The sequence below is a fragment of the Pelmatolapia mariae genome, linkage group LG1, assembly GCF_036321145.2.
Source record: "Pelmatolapia mariae isolate MD_Pm_ZW linkage group LG1, Pm_UMD_F_2, whole genome shotgun sequence".
Lineage (NCBI taxonomy): Eukaryota > Metazoa > Chordata > Actinopteri > Cichliformes > Cichlidae > Pelmatolapia > Pelmatolapia mariae.
In genome coordinates, this window is record NC_086227.1 from 41062415 (window position 1) to 41087896 (window position 25482).

Sequence of the window (25482 nt, forward strand, 5' to 3'; positions counted from 1 at the left end):
GACCCATATCCCATCATGGTCTGACAGTGTGAACGGCACAAATCCGATCTGGGTCACTTTCGCATGTGGTCCTGAATCCGATACATATCTGATGTTTTAGAAAGCAACTGCTGTTTTAATGGTCAGGTCGCATTAAATCTGTCTTTTACATCACTGACACGAGACAGACGCCAATTATCAGCGCCCGAGAAGACGTCGTGAATGCTTCCTGGCCATCCAGTGTAGATGTCAGTGAAACTGTTGGGAAGACAACGTTGGAGAAATGTGAACATTTTATTTCTACTGTATAATCTGCAGATTCTGACAGAAATCTGCAACTAGAAGCACCGCTCCTCTAAAACAGCAATAAGGATCATTATTAGGCCATATGTAAATAACAAAATAACTTTATGTTTCCCAATTTTGCTTTAAGTTATAAAGTCTGAAACAGTCAAACAATACTGTTTGCTCTGGGTCTAAACAGAGCGTGTTGTGTGTGACGTCTTCTTTTGCGCATGTGGGACGCTTTGAGGGTTCACACTAGAGCGCGTTTGCTGTCACATTTTATTTGTAGTGTGAACAAGCAGACAAAAAAATCGGAATTGAGCATTAAGACCTGCAGTGTGAACGTAGCCAAAGAAACGAGCTACTCTGACACGCTCGCCAAACCGAACCGCAGACACCGTCAGAGGTCTGGTCCCACCGTCTCTGAGCTGATTATTATAGCCAATAAGGTTACGTCCCCATGCTGTCTGTTCAGCAAAGACTGGACACAGTGGAGGAAAGACGCTGAGACAGCGGTCGGTCGTGTTTTAACCGAATCTCGCCGTAGCTCAGATGGTTTTAACGGGTTTTTGTTGAGCAGGAAAAAAACACCGAAACCGGAGCAAAGTAACACAAACAAAACCTCCTGCCTGGAATACCTGCACGACCTGCTGGCATCGTATGTGTGTGTGTCTGTAATGTACGTGTGTGTGTGTGTGTGTGTCTGTAATGTACGTGTGTGTGTGTGTGTGTGTGTGTGTGTACTGCATCAGCAGTGAAACAGAGAGGAGTCTTTGTCATTGTCAGGCTGCTGTTTGCCGTCGGCGATGATACGACACTGCCTTGGGATAAACAGATGTAGAGAGACACAGATATCCCCGAGCCATCACGCGCACACACACACACACACACACTTCCTGTATGTACTGTATGCGCTGCAGTGTAACAGCTCTGTGCCTCGAGGCGAGCTCTGGAGTTTCTGTTTTCAGGATCCACCTGAAAAGCTTTAAACGCGTCACGGCGAGCGCTTTAAACCCGTACGGTCACCTGACCTCTCACCGACACTGCGTGCGGTAACGGTGCCCTTTGTTGCAATAAAGCAGCTGTGTATTTGAATGCGTTTCGTCTCTCAGCCTCCTTGGCTCTCCCTCCGTCTGTCTCGAGCCGCCACCCGTGCATACGAGCACTCACCATCTGCTGTGAATCAGCCCAAACGACAGCTGTGTAAGAGAACCGTGCAGAGCCACAGCAGCCCAGAGCGCTCATCGAGGCCAAACGTGAGCACGTGAAACCGCATTACGGCGAGCCGCCTCTGAGAGAATCCGCCTCTCTGTAAAGTGCACAGCTTTTATTGGAAACCACGTTTTAGTGGTGAAAGTGTGGAACAAAGAGCAGAACTGCAACAAAGGCAATGAGATTTGAAGATGAGTGGTTCTTCCTCGTTTAAAGGCTTTGTGTTGCTAATGTTTGTGGTTCTTCCAACGGTTCCTCCTGGATTCTCCTGGAGTCTCTGAGCAGTCCCTCAGTCTGTCAGCCCGAGTTTTATCCTAACACGCAGCCTGCAGGAGGTCCAGATGTTCTCATGCAGCACCTCTGGTGAGTTAGCTGAGTCTGTGCTCTCTCTGATGGAAGGGCTGGAGACAGGCGAGCAGCTCTGAGATGATACATCATCTCAGTGGCAGGAAGTGAATTGTGAACTTCTCTAAACTTCTCAGCTGAAGACATGACGTCGATTCAGATTTGTACTATCCAAAGTCCTTCAGGCCTTCACCTTCACACAGACCTTCACCTTTCTTAAGATGACCAAAGTTTAAATGCAGCATCTGAAAACTTCCTCATGTATACTGAGAAAGACTTTTACAGTCACTCTGCTTCTCTGTGACATCACACTGTAATATTTTCATCGTGTGTACGGCTTGTGTGAGGGGTCAAAAATCCTGCAGCTCTGATTTTACTGAAGGTGCATCAGCCATGTAAACCAGAGAGGAGGAGGGAGGGGGGGGCTGGAGTGAAGTCAAAAATGAGGACACACACACACACACACACGCTGAGATGGTCCCCAACGCTGCTGGCTCGGGCTCGACTGTGACCCAGGACACTGAGATCAGTACGCACGCATACACACTTATACCACGCTGCAGTACGAGGAGGGTCAAACACACCAGGTATGCAGGCGCTCTTTTAATTAGCAGAGCGAGCTGCAGATGAAGGATCAGCAGGGTGGAGAAGCTGGTTTGATCTGAGAGGAAAAAAAACCCCAACATTTTTCCAGTTTTTCAGGTTTCCACACGACTCCAGAACTAAACTCCAAACGCTTCAACGGGAAATACGGCTCACAAAGCAAAGTGTGGTAAAGTTATGATCTGATCCTCGAGTGTGTGACGACTCGATTTTAAAGTGCTGAATCTGCTGCACACAAAGAGTTTGCTTCCCCACATCCACAGGGTCATGTCCGTGTGTCCGTGGACCAAACGTTTGGAGTTTGGGTGCAATGAATCATTTCGTCCTCTTCTTTGGGTTTTACTTCCAAACTTCAGTCGAATGGTTGTTCGTGTCTCTTCATAAACTGAAACCGCTCATCAGGGTCAGACAAAAACAGTGGGCTGGGTGGGAGTATTTCCTCTAAAGCAGGGGTGAAACTTAAGGCCCGAGGGCCAAAATCGGCCTGGCCAAGACTAATCCGGTCCACCAAGCAGCTTTGGAAAATGACAAGGATGACATACATTTTTGGACTTTTAAATGCATTTAATACGTTTTTCAGCTTTTCTGGCTGATAAAGACGCCCCATGGTCTACACCACAGTGACTAAGTAACAGATCAGCAATTAAAGGACACATTTCTTTCAATAACGACATCAGCATTTCTTTGTGTGTGTGGTTGAACTCCATCGTGACAGAAAGAGGAGTTTCCCCCGTCCTCAGGATCAAAGCGGGGTGTGTGTGGCGCTCGATGAAAAACGGGTGGACGTCGCCGCCCTAATCAGTCTCTAAACACGCTGCAGACAGGAAACGCTCCTCCAGCTCGTCCCTTTCACAGCGACGGGAGCACGACTGTCTCTGTGCACCGACACCAACGGCTTTTTCTTTTTCGTTCCTGGCTCCTTGTCTCAACACAAAGCATTAATGTGGTGACGGTGGAACTTTAACCATCTTTTCCTGAAGCACGTCGAGCGGCTTTAATGCCTAAAACTGATCCAGCCGCACGTTTAGCCCCCTCCAGCCTCCTGACACGGAGTGTTGTCTCTCAGTGAACCTAACGACACTTTGGGGGTAACGAGACACGGCTCGGGGAGCGCTGCTTCATGATGACATGTGATCACATCCTCTCCCTGCCTCACGTCTGTCCCTCCGCAGTCAGCAGAGCAGCCACGTTAATGAAGTTAATTGAATCCACGATCAATAACGCTTAATTATAGTGATCTGAAAAGCACAGACAAATTGGTGGGATAGCCCTTCTGCACGTGCACTCGGGGTGGTTAAAGGGGCGTGGCTGCATGCAGTGAGCGCCCTAAAGTGGCGAGGCGTGCCATTGATCCCAGAGGCGACTGATCGACCTGCGCGGCTCGTGATGGATGGACTGAGACATGGAGTCACACCATCAGCAGAGCTACAATCAGCCCTCAGACAGGTGAGGAGCACCTGTGGTCTCCAAGCAACCACCAACTGCTGCAGTTCCTCTAGCGTCCTGCGGAGGCTCCACAGCGGATCGGTCCCCGTAGACTCCCATGTTAAAACAAACAAAGTGGTTTGCTCTCTAAAGATAATTTTGATAACACCTGTAACAGAATAACTGAATTAAGGGGTGTGGCCTCGTAGCTGCTAGCAGTCTGGAGCAGCATTGGCCGCCAAGCGACAGCGTTCACCTGCATGGACGTCAGCTTGGGGGGTTTCACAGCTGACTATTGCCATGACGACAGCACAGCTGATAAAGCTGTGTAGCTAACGTGCTCTCGGTTCGGCGGTGATCTCAGAGCTTTTGCATTCCGAGAGTGGAAACATGCACACACACACACACACACACACACACACACACACACACACACAGCGAGTGTGGGGAGTTGCTGGGTATCTATTACCTGCCAGTCTGCTCTGATCTCTTTGGACAGCTCTGATCAAAAGATGTCATCCAGTCCACTCGACCGGGCTCGCCGGGGGAGCGTGCGTGCACGTGTGTGTGTGTTGCCGAGTAAATCACAGCGAGGCCTGGGTGTAAATAAAATGACAGGATCACTTTAAGGTTCTGTCAAGTAGGCAGGAGGCGATTATGATAACGCCCGCTCTGTTCCAATGCAAACGGACACACTTAAATTCAGCGGGCGTGGGATCGCACCCACGGCGGAGCTCGTTCTCCGCGTCCGCCGCTCTTCTTTAGTCCTCCTCGCCTCGCAGAAATAATGCCTTTCTCTGGTGCTCAGTAGAGCTCGACTTACAGCCTGGATGTAAACACACAGAATGACATCTTCCTGAATGTGGGCATGAAACAAAAGAAGTCCTTCGAATGAATCTGCGCGGCAAACGTGGACGTAAAGAGGCTGAAAAAAGTTCCACGGAGGCAATAAAAGGTGTAAAATGTGCCGAGTTTGGGAGAAAAGAAAAACGGCGCGCAATAAAGCTGGAAAACAGCTCTGCTCCGAGGCAATTTAGACTGCAAAACACAAACCATTAAGTTTGTGCATTATCTTTTAATTTAATCTTGAATGATTTATAATCCATCACGCAAGGCTTCAACCATATCCAATTATTCTCTGCTGCTTGATTGACAACAAAGGTGATTTATTAAGCTAATAAAAAGTGACGTGCTCTGAAAATAACCAGCGAGACGGACACGCAAACACCTGAGAGATCGATACTCTGCACGTATGTGTGTGACTTTAAAGCCGTGCGAGAAAACCCTTTGAACAATCACGTATGCATCTCTTTACTTAAAAGAGAAATCCGTCTCCATCCAACGCGCTCGCTCTGCAGAAACGTCGGAAATCAAAATGTCAGCCGTGTGACGACTGATGGCTTTTCCTCACGCAGGCCGACTGATTATATTAGACTTTAATTCCTCCGTCCGCGGCTTACGTGTCATCTTAGTCTGCGCTTTATCTGCTAATGTTACGCTCAATCACTTGATATTAATGAAAAACAGAGAGCCAAGCAGTGTGTGTGTGTGTGTGTGTGAGGAGGAGGGGGTTAACGGTCTACAGTTTACATGCATATCAATGTAGGAGTGTGCCATTAAGAAATATTAGCATGTTTACAGCACCACGCCGTGTACGGGCTCATTTAGTCAAGCTGACACACGTGCACGCACACACACACACACACACACACACACACACACACACACACACACACACACACACACACACACTGTGAAACAACAGAGATAATTTTAAATCTGATCAGGAAAGAAAATTACTCAGATTACAGAATCATACGTGTTCGTGACGTAGTGTGAAAAAAAAGGGGTTTGCTGGAGCTGACAGCCATCGACCTCCAGGGCTGACACATGAGCCTGCAGTTCCTCTGATTCTCTGCAGAGGCAGCAGTGAGTAGGTCCTCATGTTAAAGCAGAAACATTTAGAGCCTGCTACAGAGACAGTGTGGTCAGTTTGCATTATTAGGGGCGTGGCCTCTCTGACTGACAGGCAGATGGTGACACAGGTGGCTGTAGCTCCTAGCTTCACCTGAGCTGGACCTCTGCACTGTGTTTATGCTGTTGGAGCCTTTTGTAGCATTTTTAATGACATCATGTGACCAATAACATGGCTGCTGTGAGGTCACTGCACTAACAGACCATCCAAGAAGGCGGAGCTCTAGTTTTAGGATTTTATGGCTAAGCTAGCAAGCATCAGGGGAGAACTAAGCTCTTCACCCCAAAAACAAACGGAGGCTTCGCTACTAAGAGGTGACACCATGGTGGAAGGTCCATCTTTGATCTGACAGACACAGGGTCATCAATGCATGTGAATGTGTGCATGAGCGACAGGGCAGCGCATGATTAAACGTCATCCTAACGTTGAATTTACAGCTGATTTTCCAACAGTTTGGTTTGTGCAGATGATGTCTGGTCCCAGCTCGTTTCCCTGATCGTGACGGGTTCTGATGTTCTTCTGTTCTCCTGACTTTAACTCCTCCAGCTCTGCAGGTGTCTGCAGATACAGTTCAGGTTCACGCTGCGCTCCTCTCCAAGCTGCAGACACGTTTACACATCATTGCTACGACTCAAAGCAACAAACAGGCGCCATGATTACGAACGCTGATTCTGTTTCAGCTCCAAAACGTTTCCTTTAGAAAAGTCTGCGTTGCACATTGTTCTACAGATGAGTTCCTGACGCCATGGATACGGACTAAACATCTCCATCACTCACATCAGCTGTGCAACTCATTTTACTCTCACACGTCTGTCACACACGTGTCCCTGCGATTCAAAGGAAACTAAAGCCACCATGAGTCACCAGAAAGGACGCCAGTGAGCTTCCTGTTCTCAGGCAGAAACCGAAGCATGGCTGCTGTATGTTTATGATCAGCTGAAATCAGACATCATCTTATTCTGAACTGCGAGTCATGCAAAGCTACCCCAGCAGAGAGCAGCTGGGGACACGTTACAGTTGGTGGTGAGTCTCAGAGGAGGACGAACTGCTGAATCCGCTCTGATTTCTCAGGTTTCTCTCTGAATCTGCAGCTTTCCTCTGCAGGATGGAAACACATGGAGGCCGTCAAACTGAAATGATTTCACCCGCTGATCAGAACATCAACAGATCTGTTCACTGACACCTTCATCATATGCAGCAATTAAAAAGAAACCTGAGCTGCGGCTCTAAAAACACGTTAGCATGTTGTTAACATGCCATGTGACGGATCTCCGGTCCACGCTGCCCATCAGCACTCTTCATCAGTGTGTGTGAGAGGTTTCAGTTTCAAAGCGCTGTGTGTGTGTGTGTGTGTGTGTGTAGTTTCCAGCATGGTGGTAAATACACAGACAGCCATGAATGATGTCAGGAAGCAGAGCGCCATTTTTAATCATGTAATGAGACCCTGAAGACCAGAAAACACCAGACTGAGTGCTTTTATGTCACGCAGATGATGTCAGAGTGAGACCAGTGTGTTTGTGTGTTTGTGTGTGTGTGTGTGTGTGTGAGTGAGAGAGAGACCAGGCTGCAGGTGAAGCAGTAACACACACAGCTGTGAGAAATGGCAAGCTGGGCTTGACGTCCTCGTCTCTCCGTGACCACAAACCTTCAGAAAACCATTTGTGGTTCACCTTCAGAGAGCTGACAGGAAGTTAGACTTCTGAACGGCGGAGCCTCTGTCTCTGAGTTAGCCCCATGTTAGCAACACAAGCTTTAACATTCAGAGTTACTGTTTCTACAGCTCGTGTTAAACAAAGACCTGACTTCAGAAATCTAGGTGAGGGACAAGGAAGCTGCCTAAGGTGTTCGGACTCGTTCCTGCAGAGCTCCATACGAATTAAACCGAGTAGCGTGTGAAAACAAAACGCCGTCCACGTCTCTCTGACGGCAGCGTCTCATCCGTGTGCGACACGCTAGCCTGGATTGACCGTCAGTGGGCCAGGTGTCACACTTGCATTCAGGTTGTGATAGATGAACACATCCGCTCACGTGGAGGCCTCGGTCCGACGTTCCACCGTCAGGATGATGATCACTCCTGCAGTCAGGTGATCATGTGACTGCAGGCTTCTCTGTCTGAACGTTGCTACCGTGGGATTACTTAATATCTGAAAAACAACTGACCTGCCACAGCCACGCCGATGTGTTTGTGATATATCGGCGCCATCATTAATGCTTCCCTTCCCTCGCAATCCCTTCTCTTTCACCAAACCCTGCTGCTGTGGTGTCTTAAAAAGGAGAAAAGAGCTTTCACAGGCTCGTCGACATCAAACTGCACCTCGGGACACTGGGTCACATTTGTCCAGAGGAAGCAGAGATTTTTAAATTTGCACCATCAGGAGACGATCTGTGCTCAAACTGAAGAAACGCCATCATTAATTTGGTGTCTGTGATGCTGATGAATGAGACGTTTCACTGAAGAGCTGGACTTCATTTACAGGAAAAAGACTGCTGTAAGTAGTTTTAATTTTATGCTTTGTGCTCTACCAAACAAAACCATCTCCTCCACGATGCTCATTAATTTTTATATACAAATATTTACATCCAGTGTGAAGTTATGACGCCTTAAAGCCTCTAGATGCTCCGTAACTCCAACGTTTCTCCCGCTGGATGTCAGAGTGGACGATCCATCAGATTATTGCTGACAGATGTCACACAGAAGGAAAACAAGCGCCGTACCTGCCCTCTCATGTGGGTGGGTTTTAACCACCTTCAGCACCAGGTGGTCACATGTGGGTCACATGTTGGTCATGTGCTCCACCAAAACCTCTAAAGTTTGTGTATCTGTCAAACCAAATCAGTTTAACCCAAAATATGCTGTTGGTTTGGTCTGAATCATCAGGGCTTGCTCGCCTTTAAGTCGCTGTAACCCCACAGCTTTAAGAGAAACCCCAACAACCCTTTGAGCACTCAGCAAGAGCAGGAAGGAAAAACTCTCTTTTAACAGGAAGAAAGAAACAGACGAGCAGGAAAACACAGAGACGCCAAAACAAATGTGTGTGATTGGAGCTTAGTGTGGGAGTTTTTCTTGCGCACCTCCTCACCATAACAGATGATCTGATATCGTCGTGTTGGTGTTGTTCCCACATCAGTAAATGTTGTTCCAGGTTCAACATTGCAAGTGACCAATCACATTGTTGTGACGTACTTTTGCAAGCCAAGCGATTCATTCATTTATGAAATTCCAGTGTTGCAAGGACAATATGTATAATGCTTACCGTTTATTAAAGAACAGTATCCTGAAAAGCAAAGAATTCAAATTGCTGGATCGGCGGACAGAGGCGGTTTCTCGAAAGTTAAGTAGATTTTTTTTTTCCGAAGTCGCAAAAGTATGACGTCACAACAATGTGATTGGTCACTTGCAATGTTGAACCTGGAACAACATCTATTATGATGATGTGGGAACAACACCAACACGAGGATATCAGATCGTGCTCACCATAACACCAATCCACACGTTAGTGAAACGAGCCCACACGGGAAGCATCGTCGATGTCGAGTCCACGCACTCTGACCACAGTTTGTGTTTCAAACAAGAAAACCTGACAGTGCCCAAGCGTGAAAAACCAAGTAACCCTTAGCTTCATCCATGCCGTGGACCGAGGACTGGACCGACACCAGATCACCGCATACCCCCGGTTCAAGATGTGACAGGACCAGCGGTAATTTGAACTTTATGATAAGAATTCTTCAGTAATTCCTGAGAAACATTCCTGGTTTGGGTTGAGTACAGATTAGAGTTTTTCAGTGTTCAGACAGAACCAGCCGCATGTGGAGACACCCAACACCCAACGATCGATCAATAACTCAATGGCTGCTCGTTAACCAATCAAGTGTCCTTTGACTGGGTTGTACTCGTCTAAGTAGAGCAGACTGTCATTTCTGTGTGTGTGTGTGTGTGTGTGTGTGTGTGTGTGTGTGTGTGTGTGTGGCGTTCACTGACACCGAGTAGCACCCAGGGCGAAGCTCGAGGCGAAATCATTCCTGGTGGAGTTACAGAAAGGCAGGAAGCAAAACGTTAAACACTGACTGAAGCTCGGCAACTGACATCCACCTCTGCCGCTCGCTGCATTTCTACACGTGCTCTCTGGGCTCCTGACTTCCTGTGTGAGCGTGTGCCGCTCGGCACCAACCCCGCCTCCCGGCCTCTGTCTGCACGGTCACAGGAACCTCCCACAAACGTTCCAAACACGGGCGTTTTGCCTGAAGCCGATAAGATTTTATTGCACAAAGACAAGTTTGTGATTGAATATGAAGAAAATCTACTGTAGGATTTTTACTGACACGTGTTTGCTGCTGAGCTAACATGAACCATGTCTGCCTGACTCGTGGCAGCAGGCTGGCGGGATCAGAGGGAAGGACTGACTGCAAGCAGAAAATCACATGCTGCTGTGCAGAGGGTTCACCTTGAGGCCACAAAGTCCCACCCATGACACAGCAGTACCTTCTCAGAGAGGTGATGTGACCACTTCTTATAGAGGATTCACCTCTAGCTCAAACACAGTTCAAAATGTAATCAAACTGAAATACCTTTAAAAAAACTACGTGGCAGGACGCAGGCTTGTGCTTTCAGCAGTCAGGTCAGAGTAGCGGGTGCGTCTGAGGTTGACGACCCCATTGTCAAGGCAGCAGCTCGTTCCTGTCTCAGTGACGAGCCTCAGGCTCACCTACACGAAACCTCCTGATCTTCTACATCCACCTTTCTGAATGAAGGCCATCTTAGTTTGAGCTTCTACAGATGAAGATACAACGAATCATGACTTTAATTCTGAGTTATTGTCCAGCCCACTGTGAACATCTTTTCACCCACTTTGTTACAGTCTGTTGACTTTTCTCCACGAAACACTTTCAGTCAACCCAAAATCTCTTTCAGGCACGAACACACCCCGGGGTTCCCGTCATACTGTGGAAACGCCGATCACAGACCTGACACGGACACGTCAGCTCCGACAGAAACAACACAAAGACCAGCAACGCGCACACACACACACACACACACACACACACACACACACACACACACACACACACACACACACACACACACATAAAATCACCAAAAGGAGTCATTTTATCCACAATCATCATTCTTTCACTCACATCTGAGTCTGTATGGAAACACGTGCTGACAGCAAACTGAATTATGATGTGATGGGAGGAAAGGTGGGAGCTGATGGCACCAAACACTGAAGCGCCTCCAGTGCTGCTAACCGCCTAAAATCAGACTGATAATAATGTTTTCCTCTCAGGTCACACTGGGGGAAACGTTCACATTCAAACATTGAATGATTCGAGTCATTTTCATTGTTACCGGTTTTCACGTGCACGGTGACGGAGCGACGTTTCCAGATGTGTGAGCCCGCACGCTCAGGGAAAGGCTTCATGTCTGTCCCTAAACGTGCACGAAACACCATCCGGACCTTCGATGTGACCTGCAGAGCCTGAACCATGAAATAACGAAAATAATCATTTTAGTTTGCATCATACTTGCTATGGTGGCAGGAACTGTTGCTTAAAGCTGTGAGTTGTTACTGAAACTGCACATCCACCGACTTTACTTCCTGTTAAACTTATTTTTATATTATTTTGTGCTTTTTGAATTTCCAGGGGGAAAAAAAGCTAGTGAGGCTACTTCTGCGCTCACATTTGATGCGTGCTGAGTCAGGACTGCTGCACGGAGGATCCTCGTTTCAGCAGATTCAAATTAGGAAGCGTCATCAGTGACAGCAGCTCGGCGGAGAGAGGGACGCAAACCGCCATCTTTTACTTACACAGCTCTGATTTTAAGGCGGTATCACCCCTACACTGGTACAACAAGGTACACATAGTACTTACAGTAGCTTCCTCTAGCTTTAAAGTTCAGTATCAGAAAATAAATACAAACAGAAATGAGGTTGAATATTAACTGAATAGAAAAGCCTGCTATCGTACATGTACAACAAAACTGTGGGCGCTCCAGGCCGTGTGTGTTGGAATAAATAACAGACCAGCTAAATGAAGCTAAAAGGAAAACTTTGAACACATTTGACAAATTCAGGTCTCTCAGGTTCAGGTGAGTTTCCTCCCACAGCCCACAGGTGTGCATGTTTGGAAGCTTTTTGGCTATTAAACAGTTAAAGAATAATTTGCACAGAAACGTCTGAAAGTGGATGCAAAGCGCCGTTTCTGCACGGGTCCTCTGAGTATGGCGGAGGCTGACGCTGAGAAGCAAAGGTTCTTGATTTTCTGAAAACGTAGCAGACTCAGAACCAAACGGCTTTTGTAGCGGCTCGTCTTCGGACGGCAGATGTTCCTCCAGATGTTCTGAGGTGATCTCGCTTCACGGTGGACGTTTCTGCTCTGCTGTCTGCAGATACAAACGGGCTCTGAGGATTTAACGAAGAACAAAACGAGCAGCAGACAGAAGACCTGCAGACACTGACACCTTCGTGGTGAATCCACATAAATCAACTGGGTCACGTGACTCCGTCTTTAAATGCAAACATCATGTTTTTCTGAGCAGAGCGACTAACTCTCAGCTGGCTCTCTGAACCGGAGGTGACGGATGGATCTTCAGCACTCTGAGAGCACTCTCCATCCCTCCGTGAAGCCTTTTTAAACCCTTTCTCTGGTTTTTCCAGCCCATCTCCTCCTAATTAATTAGAGCAGGAGAGCCTGTTTTATCAGCACTCACTTACTCCACTCGTCTGAGGGAGGAAGAAGAGGAGGGGGGGGGGTCACGCGAGAGCAGGAGGAATCTTAAAGAACTACTGAGCGATAGCAGTGATGAGGAGTCCTCCTCTTCCTCTCACCTTTTCTTTTTTCCTCCTCTTTCCTGGACAAACCTGGGACCAAGCGGCAGCAGCAAGGGTCATATCTTTTTAATTATCTTTGCCGCCTTTGATTAATTATTCGCCGTGACAACAGCACGTCGGTAATGCTTTTCACCTGCCGCCGCTGACTGACGGCCCCTCTGTTGAACTCTAAAGCAAACAGCTGCTGCCATGATCGCCTAGCAACGGCCCGTGATGGATGAGGAGCAGAGACGGATGGCCGCAATAAATCAGCACGTCTGCCTCGGTGCTATAGAAACCTGGGAGGAGAGGGAGCGACGGAGGGCAGGGGAGGAGGCGGCGCTCCAAAAAACACTGGAAGGAGTGGCGAGGAGGATCCATGGAGGCTACGTGCTGACTTCCTCTCTCACCGAGAACTCTCGCGGGGTTAGCGGTGAATCTACAGAAGCGGCCAGGAGGTGGCCGAGCCCACAGCCTGAACCCGGGGACCAATCAGAGCCCACAGAGACAGGATGCAAACAATACAGCCAGGCATCCAGGATGTATGTGTGTGTGTGTGTGTGTGTGTGTGTGTGTGTGTGTGTGTGTGTGTGTGTGTGTGTGTGTGTGTGTGTGTGTGTGTGTGTGTGTACGGGTTCGTACTATCCTGGTGGGGACCAAAATCTGACTTTTACTATCCTGGTGGGGACTTTCTGCACCGTGGGGACCAAAATCCAGGTCCCCTCGGGGTTGAAAGCAATTTTTACACTCAAAATGCGGTTTTACTGTCAGGGTTACAATTAGGTTATGGTTAGGTTTAGGGTAAGGGTTAGGGTTAGGCATTCATTTTTAATGGTTAGGGTTAGGGTAAGGGGCTAGGGAAAGCATTATGTCAATGGGATGTCCCCACGAGGATAGCAAACCAGACATGTGTGTGTGTGTGTGTGTGTGTGTGTGTGTGTGTGTGTGTGTGACACTCAAATGGGCCTGCTGGTGCTTCTGTCCTCCCGCTCCAGAGTAGCTCAAGTCTGCAGCATCCATGTGACCGTGGCGATATACCCCAGTAACAAGTGAATCACCGACCAGTCAAAGCACTTTAGACTGACATTCACTTCAAGCTCTTTATCTAGCTCTCGTCCATTAGCAGCTTCACAGTCTCCAGCTAATCCGCCCAGCTCGTGTTTGGACTGGAAGCCAGAGAACCCAGAGAACCGCCACGTGGAGAACATGCAGCCTAGCATTAGGTCGCAGTGTTCAGTCACAATCATGACTGCTGTGGTTCTCACACCTTTAATCTCGCTCTTCCTGTAGTTCATATACACCCCCCACCACCACCCACCCCCGCATGTCGGGTTACAGCTCTGCAGGGATCCAGTCTAAATAATGTAACAGTGATGAATGAGGGGCCAGATTCATATCCATCAACAGGCTCTTTTTAAGGAGCATCCATCTTCTTCCTGTAAGGCCTCCCTTTGAATCAGAGGACAGGCTCTGTGTGTGTGTGTTGGACACACACACACACACACACACACACACACACACACACACACACGGAGGTTTACGTAGCTACAAGCTGTAATTATTCATGATGTTCAATAAGAACACAAGCACGTAAAACAGCGTTTAAAGTTTCTGTTTCCTCTCTGATCACCACAAGAGGAATCAAACCCTCCTCCTCCTCTCCTGGAGGAGATCTCTGCCCTACTCTAACACACACACGAGGCCTGGCAAGGCCGTGTTTGATAAATGACACACGTCACTGTGTCAGGAGAGAAGGGCGGGTCTGTGATGTATGGAGCGGACGACGAGAGGGGGAAATCGACTGTTTGGCAGCGACACACCACTCGGCTCTCAGAGGCCTCCGAATACATGCAACACACACACACACACACACACACACACACACACACCTGTACACGGTCTCTGCAGGAAAATCACACTTTTGGATTTTAAGCTGAAATCTAAGTTTGTTTCATTTCAGAACCACAAAAACAGAAACACTTTGGACCCGACTGAATTTTACCCATGATGCACCCTGATTATTCATATGCAGATTTATGTGTGTCTGAAAGTAGCTGCTGATGCCCCAGACCACGCTAGCTTTAGTCAGCACCATCTAGTGCTGGCAGTCCAGGACGCAACTGTTTAGGTGTAATCCGGATAAAAACGATGCTTCCATGGAAAACGTCAAATGGCCTGTATTTGTATAGCGCTTTACTTAGTCCCAATGGATCCCAAAGCACTTTACACTACATTCAGTCATTCACCCATTCACACACTGGTGATGGCAGCTACATTGTAGCCACAGCTGCCCTGGGGCACACTAACAGAGGCGAGGCTGTCGGACACTGGCGCCACCGGGCCCTCTGACCACCACCAGTAGGCAACAGGTGAAGTGTCTTGCCCAAGGACACAACGACCGACACTGTCGGAGCCGGGGCTCGAACCGGCAACCTTCCGATTACAAGGCGAACTCCCAACTCTTGAGCCACGATCGCTCAAAGGGTCAATCTGCCCCAGGTACAGACTTTACGGATTAAAGAAATCTGGATCATCGGCACTTTCAATGGGCTGCAGTGGCACCAAAACTAACAAAATGAATGAATTATAAATTTGATATTAACAGATATTTCATGGAATATTTAATTAGCAATACATTCATTATTTTATCCACAGCCGTGTTCACCTCACCTTCTTTGTCATTATACAGGGTGGGCCATTTATATAGATGCACCGTAATAACATGGGAATGGTTGGTGATATTAAAGTCCTGTTTGTGGCACATTAGTATATGTGAGGGGGCAAACTCCTCAAGATGGGTGGTGACCATGGTGGCCATTTAGAAGTCGGCCATCTTGGATACAACTTTTGTTTTTTCAATAGGAAGAGGGCCATGTGACACATCAAACTTATTGGTAATGTCACAAGAAAAACAATGGTGTGCTTGGTTTCAACGTAACTTTATTCTTTCATGAGTTATTTACAAGTTTCTCTTTGTTCACAGCCATTGACATGTCGAAGAGGTTAACACGTGAGGAGCGGATCGAAATTGTGTTGATATCTGGTGAACGCAGTAACCGGGTCATTGCAGCAGATTTCAATGCAAGACACCCTACGAGACCACCCATCTCCCATGCTACAGTTAGCAAACTGCTTGCTAAGTTTCGTGAAACTGGTTCAGTGTTGGATTTGCCAAAATGTGGACGCAAGAAAACTGTCACTAATGAAGAAACATCAGTGGCTGTCCTAGCTTCATTCAGCAAGAGCCCACAGCGTAGCACTCGCCGCATGTCACTGGAGAGTGGCATTAGTCGAACATCCCTTCGGCGGATATTAGCTACTCACAAATGGCACCCTTACAAACTCCAGCTACTGCAGCATCTCAACGAGGATGACCCAGATCGGCGCACAGAATTTGCAGAATGGGCAAAACAAAAATTGGAACAGGACCCTCAGTTCACGCAGAAGATTTTGTTCAGTGATGAGGCAAACTTTTATGTGAATGGTGAAGTTAACAAACAAAACCACCGCTATTGGTCTGACACTAACCCACATTGGATGGATCCCTCCAAGACTGTTGGAACAACAAAAGTGATGGTTTGGTGTGGTATATGGGGTACAAAGAAACCAAGCACACCATTGTTTTTCTTGTGACATTACCAATAAGTCTGATGTGTCACATGGCCCTCTTCCTATTGAAAAAACAAAAGTTGTATCCAAGATGGCCGACTTCTAAATGGCCACCATGGTCACCACCCATCTTGAGGAGTTTGCCCCCTTACATATACTAATGTGCCACAAACAGGACTTTAATATCACCAACCATTCCCATGTTATTATGGTGTATCCATATAAATGGCCCACCCTGTACAGTCATTATGTCTGCTATGTGGGTATCAAACTCAACTGCTGTGATCACATTTAAACTCTTAATTCATAACCTTGATTTTACCACACAGCTCACAGTTTGTGGTATCTTACATTTATCTATGAACTGTAAGTACAGAGCATCATAAATAAACTGACAAATGTATGGAAACAGTTATCATGTACTGAATATAAAGTCGTTTGATACACTTCCAGTTTTTATTTCATTTTTCCTGTAACCCAGTCTAGATCCAGTCCTCTGCTGGGATCAGGACTGATATTAATCCTGATCCTGCTGAAACGCAGAGAACAACTCCGACTGGATCCAGTTTGATCCTCTACGATCACATAATCCTGGTCTTCCTGTGAATGACCAGATTTCTGGATTTGGTTTCACTGGATCGGATCAATCCTGCCAGATTACCTTTGAACACCCGGCGCTGGATTTAGGGTTAGTGAATCCAAGGGTGACTAAAATATTCAAGACTAAAAGTCACATTTGACTTCTACAAACCGAGCATGGCCAACACGTCTGCAGTTTTTGTGAAGCTGGTTTTCCAGCATTCAGTTGAAGCATCGTGTGTGTGTGTGTGGGGTGGGGTGGGGGTGGGGGGCTGCTGGTTGTATCAGGAGTTTATCTATGCAGCTGACTCTTTTTTTAATTGACACAGAAGAAGAAGAAGAGTTCATTGAGAATTAAAGGTGGAGAAGCTGCTGGTGGATGTGGGCAGGCAGGCGGGGTGGGGGGGTATCAATCGCAGGCGGGGAGGGGGTGGGGGTATCAATCACAGTCCTGTTTGGCAACAGAGATGCTAGTATTTCAAATAAAACAGGCAAACGCAGACAAATGGCCTGAACACGGGGCTGTAACCTGAACCCAAACTCGGGCTTTGTCTAGCTTTTTTCCTGGCTCGCCGTCTTCCCCCTGCCTCTTTTCTCTCTGGCAGCCGAGGTGGCTGACATCTGCAGAGTGCATTTAAAGAGAAAAAAATGTGTCAGAGGAGTGTGATGCACTCTTTTGCACCCACACACACACACACACACACGGCCCCCCTTGCTCGGTTTCATTAGCTCACTGGCAGGGTGGCACTTCTCAAGCTCATTACTGAGGAAGGATTTATGGCGCGGCAGCCAGTGGCGGAGAAAAGGCATCTGTCAATAATTGCAGGGAGCAGCAACTCCCATCTCCACCAGCTTTGAAATCTCATTAGGTATGCAGTTATCAGGCATAAAGATCAAAAACATTACTCAGCTCCGACAGAAACCGACCAAGAAACATTAATTAGCAACAGGCCCTCACAGTAGAAAATAAAACAGCCTTCCTCCTCCTCGCCCCCTCCCTGCTTTCAGCATGGACGACTCTCTCTCTCTCACCTGCCTCCACACACACACACACACACACACACACACACACACACACACACACACACACACACACACACACACACACACACACACACTCGTCTGCTCCGTGCAGATCGTTGTGTGTGGTGCTCTGAGCGTACAGTCGGGTTTTCTGGGATGTTGAATGGTTAAAAACTAAAAAAAAAAAAAAGCAGAGCCCGAAGACAAACCCGCAAACAGGAAGTGATCGGCTACTTGGGACCAAAACTGGCCGTCTGTGAACGACCTGAGCTTCATCCTCAGAGAGGATGGAAAACACTGCGTGGCGGAGACACTGTCGGACAAAGAAACTGTATCTACAGCCTGGAGTCACTCTTAAAGGAACGAAACGGACGAAACTGGAATAACAACGATCGGACGTCCTCCACAGCTGCTGATCTGTTCTGAATGAAATCTGAAAGAGTACAGATTTGTGTTTGATGGAGGATCGAAGCCCTCAAACAAGGTAAGAAAGTAAAACTCGCAGCAGGTTCACCTTTGCCCTCTGACCTGATTGCAGGTTAAAGTTCAATAAATTTGATATATTAATAAGTTTAAAGTTAAATAAAGTTCTGCTGCACTTTTCCTGCCTGCTTTCAGCTCAGTGCTGGCTCACAAACACGGCACAAAACTTTCAGAGGCTCTGATCTGTGTGTGTGTGTGTCTGTGGACTGAAGAGGAAGGCCCTGTCAGCCTGAGGAGGATGTCAGCTTAGGCTGGCCCTGATTACCAGACCTTCAGACGGGTCCTCGCTGCCGGCTCTCCTGCCTTTCATCACACACACGCACTCACGCACGCACACACACACAGACTGATGGCTGCCAGTCTCGTCTGGGTTAGGCCAAAGCCTCCGTGGGAAAGCGAAGGACACACACATTTCGCAGACATAAAGGGAACCCCCACTGAGGGTAAGAAGAAACCAGACCTGGAGCTGAGCCCAGATGACACTCAAAACAGACACACACACACACACACACCTTGTCTCAACACTAACTCATCCTCCAACTGGGCCTCTCGTCTCTCGATGTGTCTCCTGAGCATGACAGGAAGTCTAACAGGCCGTAAAAATAAAGGCAGCAGTTGGAGAGGAACGACCGAGCTTCTTAAAGAGACTCAAAGCATCATTCAGAGTTTGAGGGAGATGATTAGGAACACTGTGTGATGAAGAGTGTGGGAGCAAAGAAAATCTCAAAGCAGGCTGTGTAGCTGTCTCAGTAATAATCTGTGAGACCAGTGTGTGTGTGTGTGTGTGTCACAGAAACCTTGTTTATCCTGAATACACACACACACCTGCTCGGTTCCAGCGGTCATTCTTCCCTCCATCACGTCTTCTCTGTGTCGCTTCAAGAATGAAAAAGATTTCCCTTTAAACACACACTGCTGATGTTTTAGCTGCTGTTGTTCTGACTTCATACCAAAATCTCTGCCCCCCCCCCCCCCCCCCCCCACACACACACACACACACACACACACACACCAGGGTGTTTGGAGAGGAAGAGGAGGCGAGCAGGGAGCAGACAGACAGAGGAGAGGGGGGAGAAGAAATGAGGAGCGGATGCAGCCTTGTGAGCCAATTTAAGAAATAACTGCTGATGCATCAGCTATCGACTGTTTGAGCGCTCGTGATAACGCTCAAGGCGAAACTGGGAGCGAATGACAGCATCAACTGCCGGCAATAAAGTGCAGAGCGCCAGACCAAGGGAGGCTAATTGACAGCTGTCAACCTAATGGGAGCCGTGACGGAGGATTGTGGGAGAGGAGGAGAAGAAACACTGTTTAGAAACCATCAGCCACTTATCCTGGAGGAATGGGGGGGTCCCCCCCGTGACTGTCGTTTGTCTGCTCGCCGGCTTCTTCGTTCTTTTCTGCTTCCTCCCGCCCGTGCACATAATCTGCTTTACAGTGTCAATGGCTTCCTGTCCGTCCTTGTGATCCAATATTTAACTACGGTACAATCACAGCATCCGCCAGCTTCAAACGCTTCATTAAGGGGCCGAGTTTAACTGCAGCGGGTCACAGACGACGGCCTCGGTGTTCCAGCCTCACGCTGGACGAGCTTCAGAGACCGTGGCGTATTCCTGTACACGTCTCTGACCTCACAGCTCATCTGACCTCATATATTTACTCCAGATAAAGATCAAATTTTAGGGCTACGCCTCCGAGTCTGAGAGCCACAAAAACACCAAACCTGCTTTGCTTTGGGTCCTTCTCTTTGTGCACAACACATCATTTCCTTATTTTTCCTGAAGTGTGCTTTTTATTTTTCAGGTAAACTTCTAAGTTCTCTGCCTGAAACTGACCCGGCCTGCCGACTCACGATGGTGACACTTCCTGTTTGGTTTCAGACGCGTCCTCTCAGCTGAGATCCACTCACATTCACCAATCAGACAGACACTATCTCTGCTTTTAAGAATGAATTGATATACCTTTATTAGTCCCACAAGGGGAAATTTCATGTTAAGGCTGCCGACCTATTGCACGCAATGGCGGCGCCATTGAAACTTTCCTTTTTGCTAAAGCATATAGTTAGGGCTGGATCAGGTGACCCTGAATCCTCCCTTAGTTATGCTGCAATAGGTGTAGGCTGCTGGGGGATTCCCATGATCCTTGTTCTGATGGAGGTCTCTTTGCTTCCCATTTCTGATTGCCGGGTCTTGACTTTATAAACACCTTCAGGTGACTGTTGTTGAGATTTGGGGGTTGTACAAATAAAGCTGAATCGAACGGTTTGTAGACGAGGTTACGTACGAGTGAGCGCCCTGCAGGCTGGGGAACCAGTAATATCACAGCTTTAAGGAACCAATCACAGTGTGCGAGTCAAACAAATAATGACGTGGAAACATCGCAACGACTCTGAAACCGCGATCAAATGTCCATATGTAGCAGTTTGTAGCGTTGTTACCATGGTTACCGCCTGATTACAGCAGGCCGGACGTGAAAAAGACCCTCAGATATCGAGTCACCAGAATAATGCTGGTTCGTGATCAGATCGTGTTTTCTTAAAAATCCTTTTACGGCCTTTTTTGAAGCTGCTGCAGATCGGCCACGTTGAAGCAGGCGGTGGAAGCCACTCCCACTTTAACTCTGTGACATCAGGAAAGTGCCGCTCGGCTGGAGACAGGCTTCCTTCCTCACATTGTTTTCTAAGACCTGCAAAAAACCAGCTCAACAGTTTGTGTTTGAGAACGCAATGCTTTATTATTCTAACTGCTGCAGTCGTCCGCCGAGCCGCCGAGGACGCCGAACATCCGAGTCGTGGTATTTTCAATTTTTAGCTTAAAATCTGATTTTAACAAAGTCAAAAGAAGAAAACAGTAGTCAGCGGTTCCAGAGATGAAGAGACCCGGAGCAACTTCGTTCGAGGGGAAAACGTGTATGTGGCCCGTGTTGGTTCACCGGCGACCGAACCTGCAGCAGCTGAGCGCAGGGGCACGAAAACGTGACGGCGCGGGGTTCTTCATGAACATCGCCTTAACCCGAGGAAAAAGGCCGACCTCTGATACCTGAGCGTCTTCAGCAGCCTTGTGTGTGTGTCTGTGTGTGCGTCTGTGTGCGTGTGTGTGCTGTTCACTAACAGGTGAAATAAATCAGAGACGAGTGGCATGTTTCTACGACTAACCAGAGCTCAAAGATCATCTAACAAACCTTGACGGGACTTTTGGAGCTCAAAAAGTCTCTGAATCGTTTCTACTGAAAAACGTCGCACACCGAGGAAAGCGCCAACCTTCTCTCCGTTTGAGCCTCACAGTGATCAGCTCAGCCAGAACATCACGAGTCACATGATCTTCATCCTCATCGTCACCTGATTTTACCGAATTATGATGAAAAGCTGCAGTTTGGAAGATAATCATTAAAACTTTAACAAACTCAACCAGCTGAACTTTAACGACGGATCTCGTTACATCACGGAGACGATGACACACTCACGCACACACACTCCTATGAACTAAGACTTGTTGTCCTCACACGAGTGTGCGTGTGTATGTGTGAGTGTGTGTGTGTGTGTGTGTGAGGACTTGTAATTCAAATATAAGACGTGCAGGGGCCTCACTGATGATGGCGTTTTTCTGTTTGGGGATAAATAACGGCGCTGTGCTGTTTGATGGTGGAACTTCCTGTGTGAGAACAATGAAGTGTGACTTTGAAGCTTGGGGACAAAAGCCCGCTGATGTCACGAGCTCGGAAAAAATAAAGCCTCCTGCTCAGGACCGTCACCTCGAATGAACCCTCACCTGCGGCGGGGTGGACGGGAGGCAAACGAGGACGGCGTACGATCACGTTGATTACATCCAGGGATGGCGCAGAGCTAATTGGTGAGCGTGACAACGTGCGGAGCTTGTCATCTCCGATCATTAGGCCTGTCACAGATCCATCAGCTGCTCGGCTAATTAGCACAACGCTAATGAAGCTGGCAAAACAACTCCTCTTAAGACAGCTGAGCGCGCTCCGTCACCACGGCAGGAAGCGTGTATGTGTGTCGGGCGGTGAAGGGGAGAAGAAACAGGTCTAATGTTCAGAAGAGCTCAGCAGAGACTCAAAAATGTAAACGCCAAGAAAACGGCAAGGTTTGGTTACAAAGAGAAAATGTGAGTGAGAGAAGGAGCATCAGATTCACCTCCTCACTGTGAGGCCACGCCGCTAACCGCTGCGCCACCGCGCCGCCCCGGCCTGCAGGAACAATCCTCTGAACATGCTCACACTGACACGGAAACACACAAATGTGCTTTTAGATGAGAAACACGGCGTCCAGTAAAAACAGTCTGTGCATGTGGAGCGCGTGCTGTGAGCTCGCTGTAGCGTGCACGACCAAACTTTCACCTCTCAGACAAGCGTGTTCTGAGCACACGTGCTGCTCGGGGAACAGATCAGCGTCACGGAGGAACACGCCGAAGGAAAAGCAGGCTCCTCGGCCCAAAACTGCGAATCATCCTCCCAGAACTCTGTCACCACACGGCAACCAGTTTGACATCACCCTCTCAAACTCAATCTTCCAAAACCGCTCAGCTCGCAGCTGCAGGACGAGGAGAGGAGAGGAGGAGAGGAAAGGAGAGGAGAGCAGAGGAGGAGAAAAAATAGGACGTGGCTGCTAGTTTCAAATGAAGCTCCTCCTTCAGCTGGCACGTTTATTCTCAAGAAAGAAATCCATCGTTTAGCTTCTGCATCCATCCGCGGCTTTAACCCCGCCCGGCATGTCCATTACCCCCCCACCCCCCCAGCTCTGATTGACCATAAGAGCCTCTGATGAATGTGGCTGTCAGAGTTCAGACGATTGAATCAAATATGAAGCAAAGCCTCACATCTGTAACACCACAGTGTGTGTGTGTGCGTGCTCAGCAATCCTCCAGTTAAAGCCAAACACCAAAGGTTAAAGGTCATCGTGAAATGATCTGTGATTCAGCAAGATGTTAAGCTGAGCGCTAACAACAGAACGACGCGAGCGCTGAAGTTTGTGAGGTCGACGTGACTTCAGTCGGTCTGGGGGGAGGAGGAGGTGATTTATTGACAGTTATTGGGAATGAACAGATCAAAGGCTTGGTCGGGTGACGGGTGATCAATCAGGCGTCAAATCAAAGATGGCGACTGTCCATTAAGCTCTTTTCCAGCATCGCTCCCTCCTCGCTCTGCGACCCGTGAACTAATCTTTACTTGGGGAGAGAAGTCTTTCCCAGAAACTGAAGGAGGAGGGAAAGAAAACAGAGGTGGAAAAATCTGAGGGCCGGGAATGACCGGCCCCCGATTATCGAGGATAAATCGACGGCCAGAGGAACAACGAGAAACTCAGAAATATGACGACACTAAAAATGAGAAAAATGTTTTAAAAATCAATCAACTAAAAAACAACAAGATAAATCTGACTTTGTTTTCTGTCGGTTATTCGGTAATCCTCAAAAAACCCATTGGAGTCGGCAGACCCAAGGTGCTGGGTCCACACTGAGCCCGACCAAACCTTTTCCTAGAGCTCACACTGACCTTTGACCTCTGCTGGAAGCTGATGGTCACATGTGTGAAGAGCTGAAGGTTTATTCTGATAATTCACTTCATCAAACATGCAGCCTACAAGTGTGTGTGTCAAAATAAAAATATTTTACTCAAAAAAAACTCTCACACACTCCAAACACACGTTGGGTTAAAACGGTAAAAATCTGAAAAATAAATCCAGCTGTCTGTTTTTAACTAGAGATGCTGTGTGTGTGTGTGAGTGTGTGAGTGTGTGTGTATGACAGTGTGTGTGAGAGTGTGTGTGAGACAGTGTGTGTGTTTGTGTTTGGAGTGTGTGTGAGAGAGAACGAGTGTGTGTGAGAGCGTGGGGAAATATGAATGAAAAGTAGCTGCTTAGCGGAGGGGGGCAAACAGCGGGGCTTACCTGCGGCGCGCCGCGGCGCTTGCTGCTTCCTCCGCGGCATGTCGGCTCTGGAGTCCGGCGGAGAGTCGCTCTGAGTCGGCGCTGATCCGAGGCTGCCCGGGGGCTCCGCGGAGCTCCGGCACTGTGCCCCCCCCCGCTGCTCTCAGGACTCCCGCATAGAGCGGGGAGGGTGCGTGGGGAGGGGGGGCAAAAACTGCAGAAAGGAGATTTAAAGAGGTGACGGAGGACCGGCGGGAGTCCCGGTCCGTGGCCGAGCCTCGGTGCGCCGCTCCGGCAGCAGCAGGAGGAGCAGCTCCGCCTCTTGAGTCGCCGATGAGTCCGAGCTGCAACAGGCGAGCTGCGGGGACAAAACCGGAGGACAGACCGGAGGACTGCGTCAGTCAAAGTCCGCAAACCTGCCGCGCGCGCACTGAGCGGCGCTTCGTCTCCGGTTCAAGCTCCGCGCTGAGCGGCGTCACGTAGCTCCCTCCTTCCGACCTCCTCTCTCTCTCTCTCTCTCTCTCTCTCACACACACACACACAAACACACACACTTACTTTGCGGGCTGGGACTTCGCCGCGTGCCTCCCGGTGATCACGCGCACTTCTTCAGAGCGGGAACAAACATCCAGAGAAAACTGCTTCTGCACCGGGAGCGGAGGACCGGAGGACCGGAGGAGGAGGAGGTGTTTGTCCGCTTTGAAAAATCCGCTGAAGACAAGTCCCTCACTCACCGTGTGCGCGTGCGCGTGAATCGATGAGATGCGTGCTTGATTGGATCTCCCTGTTTGCAATAATGTGCATGAGGAGGAGGAGGCTCGGGCTGCCGTTGAGACTTGCTCCTTCTGCCCAGGAGCGCCTCCCTCTGCGCTCCTACTAGAACAAGGAGCCGTGTCCGCGCGCAGGTGAGCTCCCTCAGGTGAGGCCACCGTGAGGAGGCGCGGAGCCGCTCGCGGACGAGAGCAAAGTTTGGAGGAGGAGGTTTTCCGGCGCTCGGATCCTCGCGCAGACCCGGTGAGTGTCCCGTGTGTGCCCGCGCGCTCTCCGCGGCTCGCGCTCCGAGTGTGTGTCGGACTGAGCGCGAGCTGCTGCTGCTCCGTTAGATCCGCCCCAGCATCTGTCCGTCTCTCCATTGGCGCATCCATCAGTGTCACACACACACACACACACACACACACACACACACCACTCCCGCTACGCGCACGCGCCGCGTGCACGCGCTGACTGACACGGTCCACTTTGGGAAATCAAAGCTGCGTTTCTTCTTCTGTGAATCA

The 25482-nt window shown here is 48.7% G+C and overlaps 1 protein-coding gene across 1 annotated transcript in view; it reads right to left on the reverse strand.

Annotated features, from left to right (window-relative positions):
- The window catches only part of tshz3b (teashirt zinc finger homeobox 3b), a 30787-nt gene extending 5584 nt beyond the window's left edge, over nucleotides 1–25203 (reverse strand). Inside the window, exons 1-2 of the mRNA XM_063481333.1 lie at nucleotides 24764–25203; nucleotides 24227–24563 (exon numbers count right to left, since the gene is read on the reverse strand). Coding sequence (XP_063337403.1) covers nucleotides 24227–24266 — 40 coding nt within the window. The 5' untranslated portion in view covers nucleotides 24267–24563; nucleotides 24764–25203. The remainder of the gene's footprint in view (nucleotides 1–24226; nucleotides 24564–24763) is intronic.
- Nucleotides 25204–25482: the final 279 nt, after the last annotated feature.